This window comes from Nilaparvata lugens, chromosome 6, assembly GCF_014356525.2.
Source record: "Nilaparvata lugens isolate BPH chromosome 6, ASM1435652v1, whole genome shotgun sequence".
In the NCBI taxonomy this organism is placed as follows: Eukaryota; Metazoa; Arthropoda; class Insecta; order Hemiptera; family Delphacidae; genus Nilaparvata; species Nilaparvata lugens.
In genome coordinates this window covers 53303259-53327004 of record NC_052509.1, presented here as the reverse complement: position 1 = coordinate 53327004, position 23746 = coordinate 53303259, and the positions used below count along the sequence as shown (strand labels likewise).

Below are 23746 nucleotides of genomic sequence, written 5' to 3'. Positions count from 1 at the left end.
GAGGAAGATTATTACAGCCGCCAAGCCACAGGGCAGTCTCTCACAGGTCATTTCCGGTAAGCTATCCAATTCGACAGCTCATCTTAGACCTACGTTTACAGTAATATCAACTCGTGGGCCTGTCATTTATTAGACATGGCTGTATCAGAATCCCAAGTTAGCAAATAACGGTTACATTTGAAAGCTTGTGAATATAACCTTTATTAATTCGAAATATTTTAATCTATTTTATACAGGGTGTTTCAGAAGTAGTGTTGAACATTTCAGGGTATGTTTCTGGATGATAGGAGATCACAAATGTCCTATTTGAAGTGTCCAAAACTCAGCGGTTATCCTTATAGCTGCCATTTTGTTTTTTCACTTAGGAATTTTTATCTCAAGAACGAAATGTTCTATTGATCTGAAATTTGGCATGAATATTATGCTATGAAGATGAAGACTCAACTTTCAAAAATGAAATGAAAAAATTCTATGTATATATTCCAAATTGCGGCCATTTTAATTTTTTATGGCAAATTTCACGAAAAACGTTCACTTTACAAGAGACAAAAAGTTGGAAAATTTTATCAAGATTTCAAGGATACCTTATTATTCAGATGATAAAGATTGAAGAATAACAGATAAATTAATTATTTTAGTACTGCATGAATGCACAAGACAAACAAGATCATCTGAAAAACGTAAATTCAGTTGTATGGCCATACAGAGCCATACCGAGTTTCATAGCTTCATCTTGAATACAATTGGAATTGAAAATTTATATTGATGTTTAAATGGTGAAAAATGGTCATGCATGCAGTACGAAAAGAATTCATTTCTATGTTATTCTTCGACCAATCTTAATAAATGAGGTACCCTTGAAATCTTGATAAAATTTGCTAACTTTTTGTCTCTTAATTTCTATGTACATAGAAATTTTGTCATATTTTAAGTCTCATATCATCCATGAACAATACCCTAAAATGTTCGGCACTACTTCTGAAACACTGTAGCCTATATATATTATAGAATATATTATAGAACAAGCGTTGTGAGCTGCTCCTGATTACAAGAGGCTCGACTCGTTGTCTGTTTGTTGGTTTCTGTGTTCGACTGTTACTTTTTATTTTGCTTTCATCAATCAACCTCAAATTTTCTTCACATATTATTTGAGCTATTTCACAGATCAAGTTCATTGGCCAACGAAATTGACTCATCCTTTCTTCTATTTGAGAATGTAACAGGATAACATTGAAAGTGCATAATAGAAGAATTTTAGTAATTTATTATCAATTCAGCTGTCAGCAATGATGGATGCAATTATAGGAACTGTATAATCAGTCTGATTATACATTCTCTATAGATGCAATTTGAAGTATTTTTCTTGACTTTCCACTGTTTCAAATCGAACTGCTAACAAAATATCAGCTGCATTTTGGGACGGGTATCGCGACTGACCTTGACTTTACCAGGCTCAAATTGAGACCAGCTGTTTTTATTTACACTGTTCGTAAAGCGGTATCTTTCTAACCTAGAAACTTCCCGGAATTGTACGTTTTCTGTGTAGTGTAGCGAAAATATTAATTTATGCTATATACTATTTTACTGGCATTAATACCTGGTTTCCCTGTGAATTGTTGCAGAGAACATGCAGACGGCAGTGAGTTTGGCGGGAGTAGTGGCGCCGGGCGTCGAGACGGCAACAGTCGCACAGGACGCGAGCGGTGACGCCAGTCTGCGATTGGCCTACCGAGACGAGGTGCGCAGTAGTGTACGGCGCAGCCTCCAGTCGCACCCTGACTACTCGCCTGACAAGTACCCCAATGCGGCCAAGTATTTCGACGCCAAGTGATAGACATGATTCTGAACTCGAATTCAATCTACAGTTATCTTTTGTTGAAGAATTCCAATTAAAACTCCAATCATGTTTGGTTGAAGAACTCGAATTTAATCTACAACCATGTGTGGTTGAGAACTCTATTTTATCTCCAATCATGTTTGGTTAAAAAACATGTTCAGTTCTATTCTTGAAAATACAGTGTTTAAAGTTACAGGAATATGTTTCAGTGTTCTTGTTTAATTCATGTTGTGTTAATCAATAGTAGGCTAATTGTAGTTTTGCAATGAAAGTTTTAGCGATACATTATCCTCATTCGACCTGCTAGCATATTTGAAACAATTGGACTGACGATTATGGTGTAGTGTTCATGTTTGTATATATCAGTTTCAGTTCATTCTCTCTTGACGTAGTTGAGTGAATATTCGAATGTTAAGTAATAGATAAATATACAGGAGCAGTAGAAGAAAAAGAGATTTTGATGTCAAGGAATTTCGATATCGAATTGAAGTTTGTATATTTTCTAATTGAAATCCACTTTGTTTGATTAAAGTTTATTAACATTTAATATGTTTATAAATTCTATTATATTGTATGTTTATATATTCTAATTCCTTCTTCAATATTATGTGTTAAATTGATTCCCAATAACTTTTGGTCGGGAAAATGAATTTCAATTTTATTCTTGAATATACTTGGTAGTTGCATTCAAGAGATATCATTCTCCTCCAATTTGCTGGCTTATCTTAAACAATATTAGACTGACGATTATTGTGCTACCTTGACGTTTTTATATTTTGAAGTCAAGATTCTTATTGTGTGATTGAAAATTAGTAAATTGTTTCATCAGACTTTTTCATTTGAAGCTACTCATTTAAATCCAGTTAATTCAGCTCAAACAACTGTACTGCTGCTGTCTCACTGGTGACCCAGCCTAGTTGGCGTAGTTTACTTCATACAATACGGGCTTTAAAGTGTCGAGTGATGCTTTGTGTTTTGAATTTGAAGATTCTCTTTCATTTACTCACTTTTAGATAATTTCAAATTGAGGCTCCATTTTTGTTTGATTAATGGTTACAAAACTCCTAACCGTTGAGGAACATTTTTGTGCTGTGCCTGTAGGTTCTCTCCCAATGATTTTAATGAATTGTTTATAATTGAATCAATCAACTATCTCTTGCTGCTATTTGTTAATTATATTTATTCAATCCAAATATATGAAATACAAGAGTGAATATTTAAATTATTCAAACTACTTGATCTGCAGCTTTAAAACCATTATTATACTGTCTCGTTAATATTATTACTATTATCATGTAGAGTGTTGATGTTTGTATATTTCCAAGATGATTTTCAACACCAAACATTTTTGATGTTAGGTTACAAAACTATACTACAACTAATCTTTATTGGTGCAACAATCAAGAACTTTAGAAACACATTTTCCACTTGATACTTTTAATCGAAATGAAGTATTTAATTATGATTGTTAAAACGTTTTTCCTCTCTTCTTACTTCAAGTACTGTAAGAAATGTTTTAGTATACTCACTTTAATTAGAATAATATTAAATTGATTGATGTGTACAATTTACAATTTATACGTGATGAAGTTGTTTCAGCTACATTAGAGCAGAGCAGATTATGAAGATTATTAATTACTTTTAAAAGGTTTGAGTTTTAGGCCAACCTACTATGATACTACTACTACTACTACTGTCTATAAACATTGACTATTGTAAGACTTATTTATATTATTTGACTATGATTATTAACGAGTTATAATTCAAATTCGTATTTTAATTTACATTGAAATGTGTTTTATTTTATGAATAAAGCGATAGCTTGACTATTATGAAGTATTGATTATATTTATTTGTATAAAGTTATAAATCAAACAATATTACAATTAGTGATTAAGTATTTTGAGTTGTCACTTATTGTTAGTTCAACCACTATAACTTGAGAATTATGCGACTTGATTCATAATATTTGTCTGTAAAAAGTTTAAAAATCAATACAACAGTGTAAAAATGGAAAAATATAAAAAATTATATTGGAAAAATTATGTGTGTGCATTTATTACTAGTAGTTCTGTGAACAGTAGAACTCACGCAGTTATAGACCAGCCTCCCCTAATACTGTCCGTCGGAGTAAATTTTGTCTTGTCTAGGGTTTGTCCCGTATGCAGATACTCTGTTTAAACGGAGAAATATCAGTTGTTCGTTAAAGCCCAGTATGAAACACATTATGATAAATGAAAAAAAATTACTATTAAACATGGAGACGTAGAAGTGTCAGCATATGGCCCTAAGTTCATCAACAATGCTAATCATCTGTTGTAAACAACAAAACTATTCAAAAGTCCAAAAAATCTGGTGTGGTACACTCACACAACTTTCCTTGCTCATTGATCTATAAGCCTCATTAACGAGGATAATTTAGGGAATAACATTATGCCGATTGGCGGCTAAATAATTAAAACTATGATTATACTATTGTTATTGTTTTCAGAGTACATTTTCCTTTGTTTGAATTATGAAATTTGAGGATTTTTTAAAAGTTGTCAAAACAGCTGTTCTACAAATAAAATATCGACATGTGTTCTTTTGAATAAACTGCTCTACCTACCTACCTCACGCACGAGAAAGAGGTTACAAAGTAAATTTCTCAAGAATGGGGTGGACCCCCTGTTAGTTTCTCAGGGAGGAGACTCATGCTAGTTGATAGAGCTGATATATAAACTATACAGGGTATGAAAAATCGGTCAAGTCATTTTTGAGAAAATTGTGAAAAACATGGTTTTTTAGTAATTATCCGCCATTTTGCTCAAGAATATTACGGAGCTCCTGCAATTTTCCCAGAAATGAGACTCAAGTCAGTTGATAGGGCTTATAAATAGCTAGCTATTCATGGTATAAATTTGAAGAAAATCGTTAGAGCTGTTTTCGAGAAAACCGTGAAAAACATGGTTTTTTAGTGATTTTTCTCAAGAATATCACGAAGCTCCTGCAATTTTCCCAGAAATGAGTTTCATGTCAGTTTGATAGGGCTTATGAATAGCTATCTAGGGTATAAATTTGAAGAAAAACGTTAGAGCCGTTTTCGAGAAAACCGTGAAAAACATGGTTTTTTAGTCATTATCCACCATTTTTTCCGCCATTTTGAATTTAATTTTATTGAATTTCTTATTGTTGGATCCTCATGGTATAAGGACCTTAAGTTTAAAATTTCAAGTCAATCGGTTAATTAGGAATTAGGAGTTATCGTGTTCACAGACACACACAAACCAACACCCAAAAATCATGTTTTTGGACTCAGGGGACCTTGAAACCTATAGAAAACATGAAATTAGGGTACCTTGAATTTTTTTGGAAAGCCAAATTACCTTAGCCTTACCTATGGTATGGAAAAACCAAATAGTTGAAAAGCAGTAGGGTCCAGCGTCCAGGACACAGGTGACTGATTTGTTGAGGTTGACAATTATCGTTTTGAGAGATTGAGCAATTTCAAATATCTTGGATCCATCATAAAAGATGACAATAATGTTGAGACTGACATAAAAGCAAAACTAGCTGCCGCAAACAGATGCTATTATGCTCTGACCCAATTTTTGAGATCCAAAACCCTGTCCAGGAAAGTGAAAATAAAAATATATGAAACAGTCATAAAGCCTATTGTTTTGTATGGAGCAGAGACATGGGTTTTGACAAAGAACGATGAGGATATATTAAATATTTGGGAGCGAAAGATTTTGAGAAAGATATTTGGCCCTGTATATGTTTATGGTGAATACGATCAAATCAAGAGCTGCGAGATCTGTACCAGAAATGTCAAATTGTTGACGAGATAAAACTGAGGCGTTTGAGTTGGCTGGGACATGTTGAGAGGATGAGTGACTCAAGAATTGTAAAAATGGTCTTCAGGAACAACCCAGGAGGGAGAAGGCTGAGAGGACGTCCGAGAAAGTGTTGGCTGTAGGATGTGGATGACGACATTAGGAAGTTGGGTGTCAGGGGATGGAGACGTAAGACTGCCGATAGAGACGAATGGAGAGGCTTTTTGAAGGAGGTCAAGGCTTTGAATGAGCTGTAACGCCAAGGAGTAAGTAAGTAGTAAGTAATAACGGAATGACTTGAAATTTGGAACTCAAGGTCCTTACACTATAAGGATCCGACACGAACAATTTCAATAAAATGCAATTCAATATGGCAACTAAAATGGCTCCAATGATTTTGATCAAATTTTATACTAGAATAGTCATTGATGAGCTCTATCAACTGCCACAAGTCCCATACCTGAAAATATTTCAGGAGCTCCGCCCCATCTATTCAAAGTTTAATTTTAGATTTCCAATTATCAGGCTTCAAATACAATATTTAAACGAAAAATTTCAAGTCAATCGGTTAATTAGGAATTAGGAGTTATCGTGTTCACAGACACACACAAACCAACACCCAAAAATCATGTTTTTGGACTCAGGGGACCTTGAAACCTATAGAAAACATTAAATTAGGGTACCTTGAATTTTTTTGGAAAGCCAAATTACCTTAGCCTTACCTATGGTAAGGAAAAACGAAATAGTTGAAAAGCAGTAGGGTCCAGCGTCCAGGACACAGGTGACTGATTTTTTGAGGTTGACAAATATTATCGTTTTGAGAGATTGAGCAATTTCAAATATCTTGGATCCATCCAGGGGTGCCCAGCCCCCCAAGGGCAATGGCGCAAGCCCCCCCCCATCCAAGTGTAATGCCCCCCAAAGTATCCCAATTCCCAACCCTTTAGTTTTTTGCATTAGTCAGTGTATGACAATAAAATTCACATCTTACATTCTAATCTTCCGAAGGGCATTATTTACCTTTGTTCTTGTGAGGAATTCTTTCTGTTTTCATAATATTGTAAAAATATATACCATCGTTTCTTATCTCTTTTAAAATAGAAATAAAGTATCTTTTTGAGACTAGCAGTGCACCCGTTCTTGTTCGGAAGGACTAAAAAGTACTACATTACATCAGGAATAACTACATTACAAATATTTTAATAGGATATTAAAAGATAAGTAAGGGAGGCTTTGCTTTTTAAATGTAAAGGTTACTTATAAAAAGTTGAATAATAATATCATTTATATTCTTTTATTGCAAAAGAATATTGCATAGCAATTTTGGTGAACATTCATACAAATTTGGAACGATTTTATTCATACAATATAATGTCGGCAAGTTTAGGTATTCTAAATCCTATACTATTAAACGAGAAATTTCTGTTTAGATGTTTATATGTTTGTATTTCACCGGATCTCGAAAACGGCTCTAACGATTCTCACGAAATTCAGAACATAGTATGTTTATAATATAAAAATTCGATTGCACTAGTTCTCATCCCTGGGGAAACTCGCTGAAGGACATTAAAAGAATTTATTCATCCTTGGAAAAACAGCTGATAATTTCGTTGTCTGTTGATAATGGAAGTGAGTGAGCGAGTGCATGTGTGTAGGACTCAGACAAAATTATGACTCAGCTGTTGAACTTTTGTACCTAATTCAATCAGGTACTTAGTGGCAGTTGTACAAAAGCCGGTTAAATTTTAATCCTGATTAATTCCAGTAGAACCAATCAGATAAGCTATCTTTTTGAGATGGTCTTCTGTGATTTGGTTCTCGTGAAATTAATCAGGATTAAAATTTAACATGCTTTTGTGAGAGAAATTTTTGCATTCCTCTGCGAATTAATCTCAATCCACTGTGATTAGATAGAACCTTTCTATATGAACTATGAATATTTATTATAATTTCTTCTTTCTTAATAATTTTTATATGCTTTTGTAGGTACCCCAGAGCGGAGCTCGGTGCCCCGATATTTATCATAAATTGGAACAGGTTGTCACTGATGTTGTGTTGTTGGTAGTATTTACTTTTTAACATTACAGGAGTAAATAATAACACAAGTCGAACAAAATGTATCTTCAAATGGTTTGGTTTTTGGAATAAAGATATCATCTGAACAAGTACATTTTGTAATTCTATCTATTAATACCAAATATCGGGGCACCAAGCTTTGCTCGTTATTTATTCATTGATAAACAGAACTCAATTCTTTGAAATGATTGGGGAAGGACTAACAGGCACAGCCCAAAACTGTTTCTTCCCCGAATTTTGATTTATTCACTATAAAATTTATAGTTGGAATATTTAATATTCCAAAAAGTAGGTTATGTTTCATAGACTTGAATTCAAGTGAAATTTTCAGTCCAAATATTGAAAACATAAAAGTTCTAATTTAGATTGTTTACATACCAAATTGAATAACAAAATAACACTCACTAATCACTTAGAACTGTAAAATAATGATTAACTTAGAATATTATGATATACCATCTCATGTCAACAAATCAGATTACTGTATTTTGATCGAGTCAATTAAAATTTCTAGATTTCTCGCGAGATACGATGAGCTAATTGATTACACAGCTGATCTCCCACACAGGCACACGCATCTTCTGTTATCGACAGACGACGAAATCATCATCTGTTTTTCCAAGGATGAATTATCCTTTTCATGTCCTTCAGAGAGTTTTCTCAGGGATGAGACCTAGTGCAATCGAATTTTGATATCATAACCTACTATATTCCGAATTTCGTGAAAATCGTTAGAGCCGTTTTCGAGAAAACCGTGAAAAACATGGTTTTTTAGTAATTATCCGCCATTTTTCTCAAGAATATCACGAAGCTCCTGCAATTTTCCCAGAAATGAGTTTCATGTCAGTTGATAGGGCTTATAAATAGCTAGCTATCCATGGTATAAATTTGAAGAAAATCGTTAGAGCCGTTTTCGAGAAAACCGTGAAAAACATGGTTTTTTAGTAATTATCCGCCATTTTTCTCAAGAATATCACGAAGCTCCTGCAATTTTCCCAGAAATGAGTTTCATGTCAGTTGATAGGGCTTATAAATAGCTAGCTATCCATGGTATAAATTTGAAGAAAATCGTTAGAGCCGTTTTCGAGAAAACCGTGAAAAACATGGTTTTTTAGTAATTATCCGCCATTTTTCTCAAGAATATCACGAAGCTCCTGCAATTTTCCCAGAAATGAGTTTCATGTCAGTTGATAGGGCTTATAAATAGCTAGCTATCCATGGTATAAATTTGAAGAAAATCGTTAGAGCCGTTTTCGAGAAAACCGTGAAAAACATGGTTTTTTAGTAATTATCCGCCATTTTTCTCAAGAATATCACGAAGCTCCTGCAATTTTCCCAGAAATGAGTTTCATGTCAGTTGATAGGGCTTATAAATAGCTAGCTATCCATGGTATAAATTTGAAGAAAATCGTTAGAGCCGTTTTCGAGAAAACCGTGAAAAACATGGTTTTTTAGTAATTATCCGCCATTTTTCTCAAGAATATCACGAAGCTCCTGCAATTTTCCCAGAAATGAGTTTCATGTCAGTTGATAGGGCTTATAAATAGCTAGCTATCCATGGTATAAATTTGAAGAAAATCGTTAGAGCCGTTTTCGAGAAAACCGTGAAAAACATGGTTTTTTAGTAATTATCCGCCATTTTTCTCAAGAATATCACGAAGCTCCTGCAATTTTCCCAGAAATGAGTTTCATGTCAGTTGATAGGGCTTATAAATAGCTAGCTATCCATGGTATAAATTTGAAGAAAATCGTTAGAGCCGTTTTCGAGAAAACCGTGAAAAACATGGCTTTTAGTGATTATCCGCCATTTTTCTCAAGAATATCACGAAGCTCCTGCAATTTTCCCAGAAATGAGTTTCATGTCAGTTGATAGGGCTTATAAATAGCTAGCTATCCATGGTATAAATTTGAAGAAAATCGTTAGAGCCGTTTTCGAGAAAACCGTGAAAAACATGGTTTTTTAGTAATTATCCGCCATTTTTCTCAAGAATATCACGAAGCTCCTGCAATTTTCCCAGAAATGAGTTTCATGTCAGTTGATAGGGCTTATAAATAGCTAGCTATCCATGGTATAAATTTGAAGAAAATCGTTAGAGCCGTTTTCGAGAAAACCGTGAAAAACATGGTTTTTTAGTAATTATCCGCCATTTTTCTCAAGAATATCACGAAGCTCCTGCAATTTTCCCAGAAATGAGTTTCATGTCAGTTGATAGGGCTTATAAATAGCTAGCTATCCATGGTATAAATTTGAAGAAAATCGTTAGAGCCGTTTTCGAGAAAACCGTGAAAAACATGGTTTTTTAGTAATTATCCGCCATTTTTCTCAAGAATATCACGAAGCTCCTGCAATTTTCCCAGAAATGAGTTTCATGTCAGTTGATAGGGCTTATAAATAGCTAGCTATCCATGGTATAAATTTGAAGAAAATCGTTAGAGCCGTTTTCGAGAAAACCGTGAAAAACATGGTTTTTTAGTAATTATCCGCCATTTTTCTCAAGAATATCACGAAGCTCCTGCAATTTTCCCAGAAATGAGTTTCATGTCAGTTGATAGGGCTTATAAATAGCTAGCTATCCATGGTATAAATTTGAAGAAAATCGTTAGAGCCGTTTTCGAGAAAACCGTGAAAAACATGGTTTTTTAGTAATTATCCGCCATTTTTCTCAAGAATATCACGAAGCTCCTGCAATTTTCCCAGAAATGAGTTTCATGTCAGTTGATAGGGCTTATAAATAGCTAGCTATCCATGGTATAAATTTGAAGAAAATCGTTAGAGCCGTTTTCGAGAAAACCGTGAAAAACATGGTTTTTTAGTAATTATCCGCCATTTTTCTCAAGAATATCACGAAGCTCCTGCAATTTTCCCAGAAATGAGTTTCATGTCAGTTGATAGGGCTTATAAATAGCTAGCTATCCATGGTATAAATTTGAAGAAAATCGTTAGAGCCGTTTTCGAGAAAACCGTGAAAAACATGGTTTTTTAGTAATTATCCGCCATTTTTCTCAAGAATATCACGAAGCTCCTGCAATTTTCCCAGAAATGAGTTTCATGTCAGTTGATAGGGCTTATAAATAGCTAGCTATCCATGGTATAAATTTGAAGAAAATCGTTAGCTATACATAACTATACAGGGTATGAAAAATCGGTCAAGTCATTTTTGAGAAAATCGTGAAAAACATGGTTTTTTAGTAATTATCCGCCATTTTGCTCAAGAATATTACGGAGCTCCTGCAATTTTCCCAGAAATGAGATTCACGGCAGTTGATAGGGCTTATAAATAGCTAGCTATCCATGGTATAAATTTGAAGAAAATCGTTAGAGCCGTTTTCGAGAAAACCGTGAAAAACATGGTTTTTTAGTAATTATCCGCCATTTTTCTCAAGAATATCAAGAAGCTCCTGCAATTTTCCCAGAAATGAGTTTCATGTCAGTTGATAGGGCTTATGAATAGCTATCTAGGGTATAAATGGAGTTATCGTGTTCACAGACACACACAAACCAACACCCAAAAATTATGTTTTTGGACTCAGGGGACCTTGAAACCTATAGAAAACATGAAATTAGGGTACCTTGAATTTTTTTGGAAAGCCAAATTACCTTAGCCTTACCTATGGTATGGAAAAACCAAATAGTTGAAAAGCAGTAGGGTCCAGGACACAGGTGACAGATTTTTTGACGTTGACAATTATCGTTTTGAGAGATTGACCAATTTCAAATATCTTGGATCCATCATAAAAGATGACAATAATGTTGAGACTGACATAAAAGCAAAACTAGCTGCCGCAAACAGATGCTATTATGCTCTGACCCAATTTTTGAGATCCAAAACCCTGTCCAGGAAAGTGAAAATAAAAATATATGAAACAGTCATAAAGCCTATTGTTTTGTATGGAGCAGAGACATGGGTTTTGACAAAGAACGATGAGGATATATTAAATATTTGGGAGCGAAAGATTTTGAGAAAGATATTTGGCCCTGTATATGTTTATGGTGAATGGTGAATACGATCAAATCAAGAGCTGCGAGATCTGTACCAGAAATGTCAAATTGTTGACGAGATAAAACTGAGGCGTTTGAGTTGGCTGGGACATGTTGAGAGGATGAGTGACTCAAGAATTGTAAAAATGATCTTCAGGAACAACCCAGGAGGGAGAAGGCTGAGAGGACGTCCGAGAAAGTGTTGGCTGTAGGATGTGGATGATGACATTAGGAAGTTGGGTGTCAGGGGATGGAGACGTAAGACTGCCGATAGAGACGAATGGAGAGGCTTTTTGAAGGAGGTCAAGGCTCTGAATGAGCTGTAACGCCAAGGAGTAAGTAAGTAGTAAGTAATTAACGGAATGACTTGAAATTTGGAACTCAAGGTCCTTACACTAAAAGGATCCGACACGAACTTCTATAATTTCAATAAAATGCAATTCAATATGGCAACTAAAATGGCTCCAATGATTTTGATCAAATTTATACCTAGAATAGTCATTGATGAGCTCTATCAACTGCCACAAGTCCCATACCTGAAAATATTTCTGGAGCTCCACCCCATCTATTCAAAGTTTAATTTTAGATTTCCAATTATCAGGCTTCAAATACAATATTTAAACGAAAAATTTCAAGTGAAAAAGATTGAACATGAAAATCTACAATTTTATTAATGTCTAGAACATTTTCACCTGAAATTGGAAATAAGCTCAAAAATTCGTGAATAAGTGATTATTCAAACAAATGCAAACTTCATGAGAGGCAACTGTAGATTCTATCATCCACTGTAAGGCGGGATGCACACCGTTATCATGAAACTTGTTTCATGCAATCCGTTTCACTCGCGCATGCATACAAAAGAAACGGTTTTCCCGTCAGCTTCAAGATGGATTCCGATGACGATGTGATCGTTTTGTCATGGTGGCCGGGGACACACGAACAGTTTTTTGCCGGGCGAAGTGCAAATACACAGGAAGGCATGGAGAAGGACACACTTCAGCCGGTCGGCGAAAAACCGGACCCGGCGAGAAAATCAGCCGGAGGAACAACCGGCTGTACATATGGAGATGAACACACGGTTCGGAAAACAGCCGGCCGGCCCTGCCTCTACATCAGTGGTCGCCAAACAGTCGATCGCGAGCTACCGGTAGCTCGTGGAGTAGTTTTTGGTAGCTCACTGAAACGCTCGAGCAAAAGAATGTAGTCCAGTTTGAATATATATACTTTGTTATAGTTCAGACACTGTGTTAGTGTTACTTGTAAATATTTGAGGTACTCAATACCTCAATACTCCAAGAAAAGTAAGTGTTTTTTTTTTCAAATATTTGACACAATATATAACACAGTGTCTGAACTATAACAAAGTTATTATATAGTGTTTCGTCATGAAAAAAACAACATCAATTTGAATATATACACTTTCCCAGTCTGAAGAAAATTAATGACGAGAAAAATCCTCCACAGCACCGCAGCAATAACCAAGAAGAATACGTTACAATTCTTTCAGACTTGAGACAACAGTTTGATCAACGATTTCAAGATTATAAAAACATATCAAATATGGTAAAATTCATCAAATCTCTTTTGTAGAGATCTATGCAGAAGATTTTGCAGCTTGTGTTGTAAAACATTTTGGTGGATATCAGGCTTTAGTTGAAATGGAATTTGTGGATTTTCAAAATGATCTGTCTCTCAGATCAATTTCCACAACTGGAAATATTTGGCCTCAAGTCCCAAAAGAAAAATATCCAAATATTATTCAAGTTTCATTGAGGTTGAAAGTTATGTTCAGCTCTACCTACTTGTGTGAAGCATCTTTTTCAAGTATGAAATTCATAAAAATAGATATAGGAACAGACTGACTGATGAACAATTGGACAACTGCATCAGAATGGCGGCTACAACGTACACTCCAAACATCAAGAAAATACTTGATGACCAAAAAGAGTTCCACTGCTCTCACTGAAATGTACATTTCAACTTTTGTTATACTTTTTGCTATGAGATAGGTAGATTTCAACACTAGAAATGTATCTTTATAGGCAATAAAAGTGTGAAAATTTCATTTTGCGTACCGTACTTTCTTCTGTCTAATATTGCTTGGTAGCTCACTAGAAGATTTATAAATGCTATTCTAGCTCACAGGCTCATAAGTTTGGCGACCATTGCTCTTCATCTACCACTTGTTGTTGAATAACATTAGCCTCTCTCATCTAATTATTGTAAGATCTCAAAAATTGGGTGTTACAATTATTATAATATGTTTATATATGTTATGTTCATTATACAGAGTGTTTACGAACCCCCTACCAATTACTCTAGGGCATTGTTCCTGGGTAACAAACATTTTCTAAATATCATATTTAAATTTTCCAGAAGTCTTCAGGTTTTTTTATGAATTTGAAAAAGTATCATTATTATTTGGTAGCTTTGTCTAGTTGTTGATGCATAAATGATTGTGCAAAGTTTCAATTTCGTATGTTCAACCATTATTTAGAAAAAAAATAATTGAAAAAAGCAAAATGACCGACCGCTGTGTGAGTAACTGAAGACTTCTGGACAATTTAAATATATGATATTTAGATAATTATGCTTCTTACCCAGGAACAATGAGAACAATCTTACCCTAGAGTAATTGGTAGGGAGTTCTTAAACACTATGATCTTTAACATTCAACATATCATTGCATTTTATTGTGAAATGGTACTTGTTAAGTGAAATTTGACTTCTCAAGTTCCTAAATAGCCGCCATTTTGAAAATTTATATAAAACATCCGACAAGCTTTCATCATTTCCTTTTTCTTCTGTGGTGGAGCAAACATACGGTAGCACAGACAATTTCTGAGCTCTTGACAGTGCCATTGAATGAATGCGACTGAGAACCTATAAGTACATTAAACATAATATATTCTGTTATTATTGCTGCCGTGTCCGGCGACCGTCGAACAGCAGTTGCAGTGTGTTCTGGTATTCAACCGGCGCCGGATCCGGTGAAACAGCCGGTCCGGCAGTTTTGCCGTGTCGTGTGTCCCTGGCGAAAATACGAAAAGACGAAAATACTGCGTACACCCACTGATCAGGGATCGAGACCATAGTTCCCTCGTTGTTGCAAACTTGCTCATAAGTGATCCTATCAAATTTCTACAGCTTCAGCCAACTTTATTTGGAATGAAATTCCTGCCATAATTTTCTGTAAATATTTCAAATTACAGTCACAAATTGAGCTAATTAAATTATTTATAATGTTTATGAGGATACCGATTATTTGAGTTTCACCAAATTTGGTTTCACGCAATCAAAGATACTGGAGTTTCATGAAACGCAGTGTGCACAATCCTGTGTAATCGGATCAAGCAAGCTGCAAACAACTTTCGTTTCACGTTTCCTGAAACGTGTTTCTCCCATGTGCATCGCGCCTAGATAGCAGAATTGACCTCGTCAGCTGATCAATTTTAAAATAAATTTCCGATAACTCGGCAAGGAAAGTTCTGTGAGTGCGTCACACCAGTAGATTTCTATTTTGTTATTAATTGCATGCAATATTAATAATCCACTTCACAGCCGATTAATTTATCATGACTGTATAGTCTGATTTTCACAGTAATATATTGGCGTATGAAGGAAACCCCTTTTCCTAAAAATTCTATTATCCTTAGAATTCAAAAATTTCAAAAAAACTTATCGATGCTCAATTTAAAAAAAAAATATGGTGTGGCGCACTCACACAACTTTCCTTCCCGTAATGAAAATTAATCACCTGACGCTAGTGTTCACGCGCATCTTAAGTCTACAAAGATCTGAGTCAGCTGGTGACAGGACAATAACGCTAGAGACACACGAGCTCTGCTATCTCTTCATAAATATAATAGTGAATGATTTAATAGAATCAACAGTTGCCAACAATATTTGCAATTGAATAATCACACACAGTCATTGATAAGCAATAGAATAATCACACACATTTTCTCGAATTTCGAGCTTGTTTTCAATTTTAGGTGTAAATGTTACTAAACATTAATTGTAGAGATTCTCATGCTCAATCTTTTCTACTTGAAATTTTTTGTTCAAATTGTATTTCAAGCCTGATAATTGGGAATCTAAAATCAAACTTTGCATAGATGGGGCGAAACTCCTAAAATTTTTACAGATATGAGACTTGTGGCAGTTGATAGAGCTTATCAATGACTATTTTAGGTATGAATTTGATCGAAATCGTTGGAGCCATTTTCGAGAAAATTGCGAAAAACCCTGTTTTTGACAACATTTCCGCAATTTTAGACGCCATCTTGAATTGCATTTGATCGAAATTGTTCATGTCGGATCCTTATATTGTAAGGACCTTAAGTTCCAAATTTCAAGTCATTCCGTTAATTGGGAGATGAGATATCGTGTACACAGACGCACATACACTCACATACAGACCAATACCCAAAAACCACTTTTTTGGACTAAGGGGACCTTGAAACGTATAGGAATTTTATAATATAGAAAATTATAGAATATTTATATAATGAATATAAATATATAATATTTCAATATAGAAATAGGGGTACCTTTTTTCGGAAAGCAGTACTTTCCTTAGGTAATTGACAAATTTTTTTATCTCAATCATGAAAATATAATTATTATTACATCTTTAAAAAATATATTTTCTTGACAAATAAAATATTATTAACTATTTTCAACAATAATGAACAGTTACATTTATCAGATATACCAGTATCAGCTGTTTGGATGGCAAGGCTGAGATCTCGCAACCCTTTTCTCCTTTCTTCCTACATTGCCATTACAACGTGGACCTCACTATAGTGCCTCCATACCAAGTCACGCCAAGTGGCACTCAACAGTACTAATGGTCTTTCAATTACGCATGCCCAAAGATAACCTATGGTCAGTGCCATCTTGATTTTGTTGGACGGAAGGACGTTACCAAAAAAAAAAATCTTTTGGATTAGAGTGGGGGTAAACGAGAACAGAATCAGAAATGAAGTGGAGTTGTACAGAAACCAGAGAAATTTTGTATAATAGTTTTGTCTACAGTGTTTCTAGTGAAATCATGTTAATCTGAAGTCGGTAGATTTATATTCATCCCGATGTTGGACTTAAACTTTTGCTTATATCCTGATTATTTCTTATTTATTAGCCAGTTTTGCCAGGGAAGCATTTCGTGGATACCTAAGAAAGCTTCAAACAAGTTTGAAGCTTTCGAGGCCGTATTCATGGAACTATGAACCTGGACTCGTTGTCTTTTACTTTGTCACAAATAAGTTATTTGGTTACGAATTTATCGAAGAAAAATTACAAATCCAGCGTACAGGAAATATCTCAAGTAAGTTAATCCTCTACTGGCTGTGGCGCTACTTCTTGTTGCGATTTCCTGTTTCCATTGTTATGATTTATTATAACTTTATCAATTGAACTAATTCCATTTATATTTCTAATGTTTTTTTAATAATTCAATACATCTATCTTTTTGAGCATTGCTTACTTGAATAATATATACGAGTGATTATTAGCCAACTGGGAAGTAATTGAACTTGTTAGAACATAACCAATTCACGTCATCGGTTAGGTAGGGTATCCTGGAAATTGAAAGATAGAAATCTGAAAATCATTTTACTTTGAGATTAATTTCAGTTATTCTGGAAATCTTTTATTAAAACTATTTAATGGTTTAACTGTGCTATATTATTCATCTAATACTCTAATTGTTCTGTATGAATAACCTACTTGATGGTAGAATAATCTACAAGCTGTTTGTATTGATAAGAGAATATTGAGGATTATTGCTAATTACACAACTTTAAATTATGAAAAAAATATTATCTTGCTTCCTTCCGTAAAATTTAAACTTTGCAATTGGCTAAATGAACAATTATATTGATTTAATTTAGCTTTAATTTATAATGGAAATATTATATTGTAGTTTATCACTGAACTTCTACTACGCTTTTTGAATTTTTATTGAGTAGTGTAGCCTACCAATGTAGGCTATCTTGAAATTAAATGATTTTTTTTTGTAAATTCAAATTATTTATGAAATCATAGCTTATACTATTTTGTTGAAAAATTAGGATCATTCTGTTAACACTTGAAGATTGGATACCACACAAGTTCATGATAACTTGTTCTACTCTTTTTTCTTTAAAGCATTGAAGTTTTTATTAAAAAGCTTCCAATATTAAAATCATTAAACTTTTAGAAATAGATGTAGATACTGTTTGTTTTTTAACACTTTTTAAACTTATCTGAATTTGTTATAAATATTTATAGTGAACTTGGTTTTCTGATTGACTCATTAAATTACCCAAGTAAAATTTTGGCAATTTTCAAATAGGATTTTTCTTCTATTCTCCCGGAATAAAAACAATAGTATTTTTTTAATTAAGAAAAAAAATGTTTTTGACTCTCAATAATAACTGATTTGTGATTCTCTGCCTTCTTTGATGTGTATGATTTACCATTCACCAGTCTAATTTCTTTCAGTTCTTTTCCATTTATTATGTAGAAACTGTCCATTAATTTTTCTAGGCCTATCGTGTTATTAAGATATGTCTTAGAACCGCATTGTGCAGTCATATTATATTAGGATGTAGTTTACCTACCTATAGTGAGATTCACATTATAAAGTCAGTGTCTGAGATTGGAAAGCAGTGTTGCCATTTTTCTGTTTTCACTGTCTTATATAGTGCATACCAAGTTACCTCCTTTTCTGATATTAAGTCATGATTCTTGTAAATAATAATCAATACTATCTCAAATACATTTTATTCGTCAATACAGTTATTTTCCATGAAAAATACTTATTATCCAACTGAGATGAATTGAATAAAAAGAATAGAGCTATCGCTTTTGTCTAAAGGCAAACGCACACAACAGACGGACGTCTGCAGGCAGATGGAGGGTGAATCGGTAAATTGTACTTGATGAACCATATCAAGAAACTTATAATTGAACAAAAATAAGGCATATTAGTATTGATGAAAGCTATTTCAGGTGTTTACATATTCGTTTGTCTGCATATTTCTGTTCGCATCTGAATGCATATGTTTGATTTTTTTCCCTACCACAGAATGTCCACAACCTTCAGTTTAGTGGTCTCAAGAGGTTTTTAGGCTGGATCAAGAAACTCAAAGAAACTGGCCCTCTTGCAAGCACCAATACCATACAATGGCACACTTAAGCTGCGTTTACACCAAAGCTATTAGCAATATGTTTATAACTTGATAGATTCTATTAGATTGAACATAACTTATCATACACATGATGAAAATATGTGTTTGTCAAGTTCCGTTCAATCAAATAGAATCTTTAAGGATTAACTTATTAACATTTTGTTAATAACTTTTGTGTAAACGCAGCTTAACAAGTTTCTCGCGTAATACTGGTTACTAACGCAGAACATGCGAAATCACGGTAGATCATGCATGCACATACACAATCGACTTACATTGTTGTATCATCACAGCTATCATCAGCGAGAGGCTTCTAACATAAAATAAACAATAAATTAAGCACTGGAAAATTACAATTAATGATAGAAATATTATTTAACCTCAGAAAAAATAAGTCTGAGAAACAAAAAATTAATTGAAAAATTTTAGCTCGGTGCATTTAGCACTATGTCTATAAAAATAATTACGTGTGAATGTATTACTTTTATTATTGACGAAATCTATGATTGATTGTAATGGTGTGTTGTTGCAGTTGACCAGCCTTTACGGTTGTGAAGCAGACCGGCATCTGTTACGTTGCCTGCTGTCGGCGGTGGAGTGGAGTGGCAGTGCGCATGCGCAGTGGTCCTCAGGTCCTACTCCTCAGGTGCAGCTGTTGGCTCAGGAGTGCGCCGCTCTGCTCGCCAAGCCGGCCCTCGTCTCCAATCTCTGTTTTGCCATCGATCGACCGCTCTACCATCAAAAGGTAGCTAAACTACTATTACAAGCTAAACTAGCTGTACTCCATATAGAATAAAAATAAGAATGATTTTATTCAACCAAATCAAATGCAATAGGCATTGTCAAAAAATATACATTCAACTACTCAACTATACAACATTCAATAGATAGATTTAATTCGTTTGTTATCAGACCATACAGTCATTAACAAAGTCAGTAAAATATTCATAACACTTGATTAAAAATCATGTGTGACAAACTCCTCCAAAGAATAGATAGATATATTTATTGATAATCATTACAAGGCTGTTGCCTATGGTAACATTTACAAAAATTGACAATATAAAATTAAATCAAACTTGAGAGATAAATAATTATTTAACAGTTCCTCATCAGTATTGATCAATTACAAATATGAAAGAAAATAATATAGTATATTAAGTCATCTACATTTTACTAGATCACATTAGCAATACTAGAGGAAAAAAAGTTGTTATTTGCATCCATGTGGAATGAAACTTATCATGAAAGTATAGGTACCATCAAATATTCAACTTCATAATACAATACAATAGAGGGTAGATGAAATAGATTAGAAATGAACTATGAAGGTTGTTCTATTACAAAACATTGTGATCAGACTTTTAATAAAAAGAAGAGAAGTAATTATGAAACTGTGCATGAAATAGGAGCATGAATGCACCAAACCCTGCCAATCATAATGACCGTATGCTAATGTACCATTTATTAATGATGACAGAAGCCTCGATATAGAAATAGAAGCTTGGTGAGAAAAACAACTCTGGCGATAAGATTGTTCCACAGTCGGGACGCTACTACAGTAATTGAGGAGTTGTACATAACTGTGCGGTGGAGTGGAATTTGTAGGAAATACTGGTGCTGCCGTGTGTTTCTGTGGTGGATGTGCGCAAGAGGGGTTAATCTCTCTTTCGGATACTGCGGACTCTTGCCCTCGACAACTAGGTGATATGCAAGACATAATATAAAGTACTGTCTCCGGTCCTTCAGTTTCAGCCATTGCAGTCTCCTATAGAAAGGTGTGATATGGCCATCCCTTCTTGCATCATAATATATGAACCTAACTGCATAGTTCAATGCACGCTGCAATTTCATATTAGGCTCTCCTCAGTCATGTCATTGTAGACCATGCTGCCATAGTCCACAATGGGCAGGACAAGACTTCGAACGAGCGTAACACGAAGGTTGGTTGGGAGAATAGAAGAGGTTTGCACGCAGAAGATCAATAGTGATTTGCTGAAAAAAGAGACTGAATAATTTTGCCATCCACACTGCAAACTGTCACCAGTGCCCCCCTATCAAGGCCAGTGGTAGCCAGTGACATATCCAAGATGGAAATTAAAAATATTAACTAAAATTAACACAATAAAAGAAGTAACTCAATAATAATTAATAACAATTAGGCCTATAGCATCTTAATTACACAGAAAATACAGCAGAGCAGATGACAAAACCGGGAACAGCACGCATTGGTTGACATAGTGTGGATGGGTGGTTTACCAGCGCTGGCCTTCATTGGCCTTCGCTGGGCTGGCCTACTCTTGAAAAAAATCGGAGCGATAGCCAACGAAGGCCAATGAATGCCAGCGCTGGTAAACCACCCATCCACACTCTGGCGCTGGTCGTCATAAGGGCCAACATATGGATGCGGCATTAGACTTAAACTGAGAACTGGGCCTAAAGTGGTCCCTAGACATTCAATATTATTGTACAATACAGTATCAGTACCTACTTCATAAGATCAGGCAACACAACCAGTATAAACACGATGCTACAATTAGGTTCTGATATTCGTTATTCTTTATTGATTCATATAACAAGTACATCATCAAAAATGATGGGAAGAGAAATAATAAGGTAACCTTGTGCTAATTCCTCTCCCAAATTTAGATAAGGTTACCATAGTACCAAATAGGACTATACAGGGTGATTCATAATTATGGTAAAATAATTTAATATGTGATAGTAGAGGTAAAAATAAGAAAAAAAGTTCCTATAAACATATATCCATAAACGCTTCATTAGCGAGCTATACAGGGTGAAAGATTTCGCCTGGAATTCAGTTCCTCTGGTGAAATACACCGATGCTGAATTGTTTGGGGGCTAGTTTTTGAAAAAATCTATGCTGGATTCAAATGGAAAAATATCTGAAAAATTGAATAAAACTAGTCTGGAAGCTGTAGTGTGAGTAGTTTTTGAGAAAAAAGTTGAAATATGCAAAAAATCTAAGTAGAAAAACAGAGACTTCTACGTTTGATGCCCAAAAACTTTCTTTAATGACCAGTAAACGAATAATTTTTTGCGATAAAAATTGTAGAGAATTCAATTCTGAAAAAAATTATGTAAGCTGTGTAAACTAAATTTGAATAAAAGTTGGATAAAATGTATTCTTATGTAGTACATTACACAACAAAAATTTGCTGTTTTATGAGGAGAGAACTAATAACTCATAAGTTGTAGCTGATTGCAAATAAAATATTCGGTTTTTATGAAACGTTTTTTTTATATGAAAGTAGCATATCTAAATGACATTAAACTTATACCAAAAGACTAGTAGATTATGCCATTAAGCCTGGGAGGAAGCTCGAACAGAAGTAGATGATCTCCTATGATTCCTGCCCAAATGTTTACTGAAAACTGATGTTGTGGAAGATTAGGATTGATGGCATGAGGATTCTCAGCTGCCCAAATATGTTAGTTGTGGACGTTAACGATAGCTGTTCTTGTAAAGTGTGCCTCGTCGGTAAATAAAACGGTTGTTAAAAAGTTTGGGTAAACAAGTTTTACTAAAAACCATCGGCAAATACCAGCACGGGGAATACAGTCTCGTGGCAATAGAGTATGAACTTTCTGGAGGTTGTATGGATGTAATTGTTGCTCTTTTAGTATCCTCCAAATAATAGATTGATTGACATTAAACTGCACTGTCAATTCTCTCGTGTTCTTCTCGGGATGTTCATAAATTTCATTAAGAACTTGTTCTTCTAACTCAACAGTCTTAGTAGATCGGGGTCTGCCTGCATAAATGTGCTCTTTGGATATCAAAGAATCTGTTTCAGACAGACGTTGATGAATAGTGGCAAAAAACCTTGAACTTGGACATACTCGGTTAGGAAAGTTCTCCTGATACAAACGTCTTGCTTCAGTACTATTAGGCCTCTTTCACACGATAGGAGACGTGCAACTTGAACACTGAACAGTGTTCACGTTTTTTTGTCGAAGTACATTGAGTCAAATCGTGTCTTTCACATGGTGACTCCTATCCAGGAACCTCGTTTTGTCACGTCTTTTCCCCTCGAGGCAAGCAGAGGCAAGATCTAACAACTATGCCGACGTTTCCACAAAGTATGACTCATCACTTTTTTCTCAAAGTCTAACTTCCTTAAAAATGTAGATAGAAGATTTCTGATTTCGGATTTGGATTCAGCGACCCCAAATTCTTTAAAGCGTAAGTCCCGTTTTCGAAAATATCCGAAAAAAAGGAAGTTATGGCTGTTTTTAATAAAGCTTTCTATTATCATATAATTATACGGTAAAAACGAACAGGTACTGTACTATACAGTACGTAAGTACTGTAGCTATTATAACACTGTATTCGTGTAGGAAATTTGGTAGGTTATTTATCTTGATTTCTGAAAATACCCCAAAATAAGGGAGTAAGATAACTTTGAAAAACCAAAGTTTTCCTGCCGATTGAAGAAACATTAAAATTAGTCTAAGACATATTATGTCTTAGAATAAAAACGTGTAACAAATATCAGATCACTATTCAAGCTATCAAGCTTTTCATAAATTTATTTGTCTCCTCATGGCAGAAGGTTTGCGCCCAACGTTTTCACTTAAGCATTTCTATGATTAAATTGTGATAGAGAATCGTATTGATCTTCTAAATCCAGTTACATGTACATCGATTTTCGTAAAATTGATTTTTTACCGTTCCTATGAATTCTAAGAATTCTATGAATTGTTTATACAGGTTCATCACAGGCCAGGCTGGTCTGAGCTATTCATGACTTTTTTTCAGTATGCATTATCAACTCAGCAGTTCTAATACACAGACATCACTACTTGGAATGCCATGACATTTTCTATTCTTTCAATTCCT

General features: G+C 34.5%; 2 protein-coding genes across 2 annotated transcripts in view; both read left to right on the top strand.

Moving 5' to 3' along the window:
* Window positions 1-3873, top strand: part of LOC111046949 (large proline-rich protein BAG6) — a 71737-nt gene extending 67864 nt beyond the window's left edge. The window contains exon 24 of the mRNA XM_039431490.1: window positions 1623-3873. Coding sequence (XP_039287424.1) covers window positions 1623-1831 — 209 coding nt within the window. The 3' untranslated portion in view covers window positions 1832-3873. The remainder of the gene's footprint in view (window positions 1-1622) is intronic.
* A 12786-nt stretch (window positions 3874-16659) lies between these two features.
* The window catches only part of LOC111046943 (CCR4-NOT transcription complex subunit 1), an 80951-nt gene continuing 73864 nt past the window's right edge, over window positions 16660-23746 (top strand). Inside the window, 2 exon segments of the mRNA XM_039431257.1 lie at window positions 16660-17036; window positions 19415-19627. Coding sequence (XP_039287191.1) covers window positions 16935-17036; window positions 19415-19627 — 315 coding nt within the window. The 5' untranslated portion in view covers window positions 16660-16934.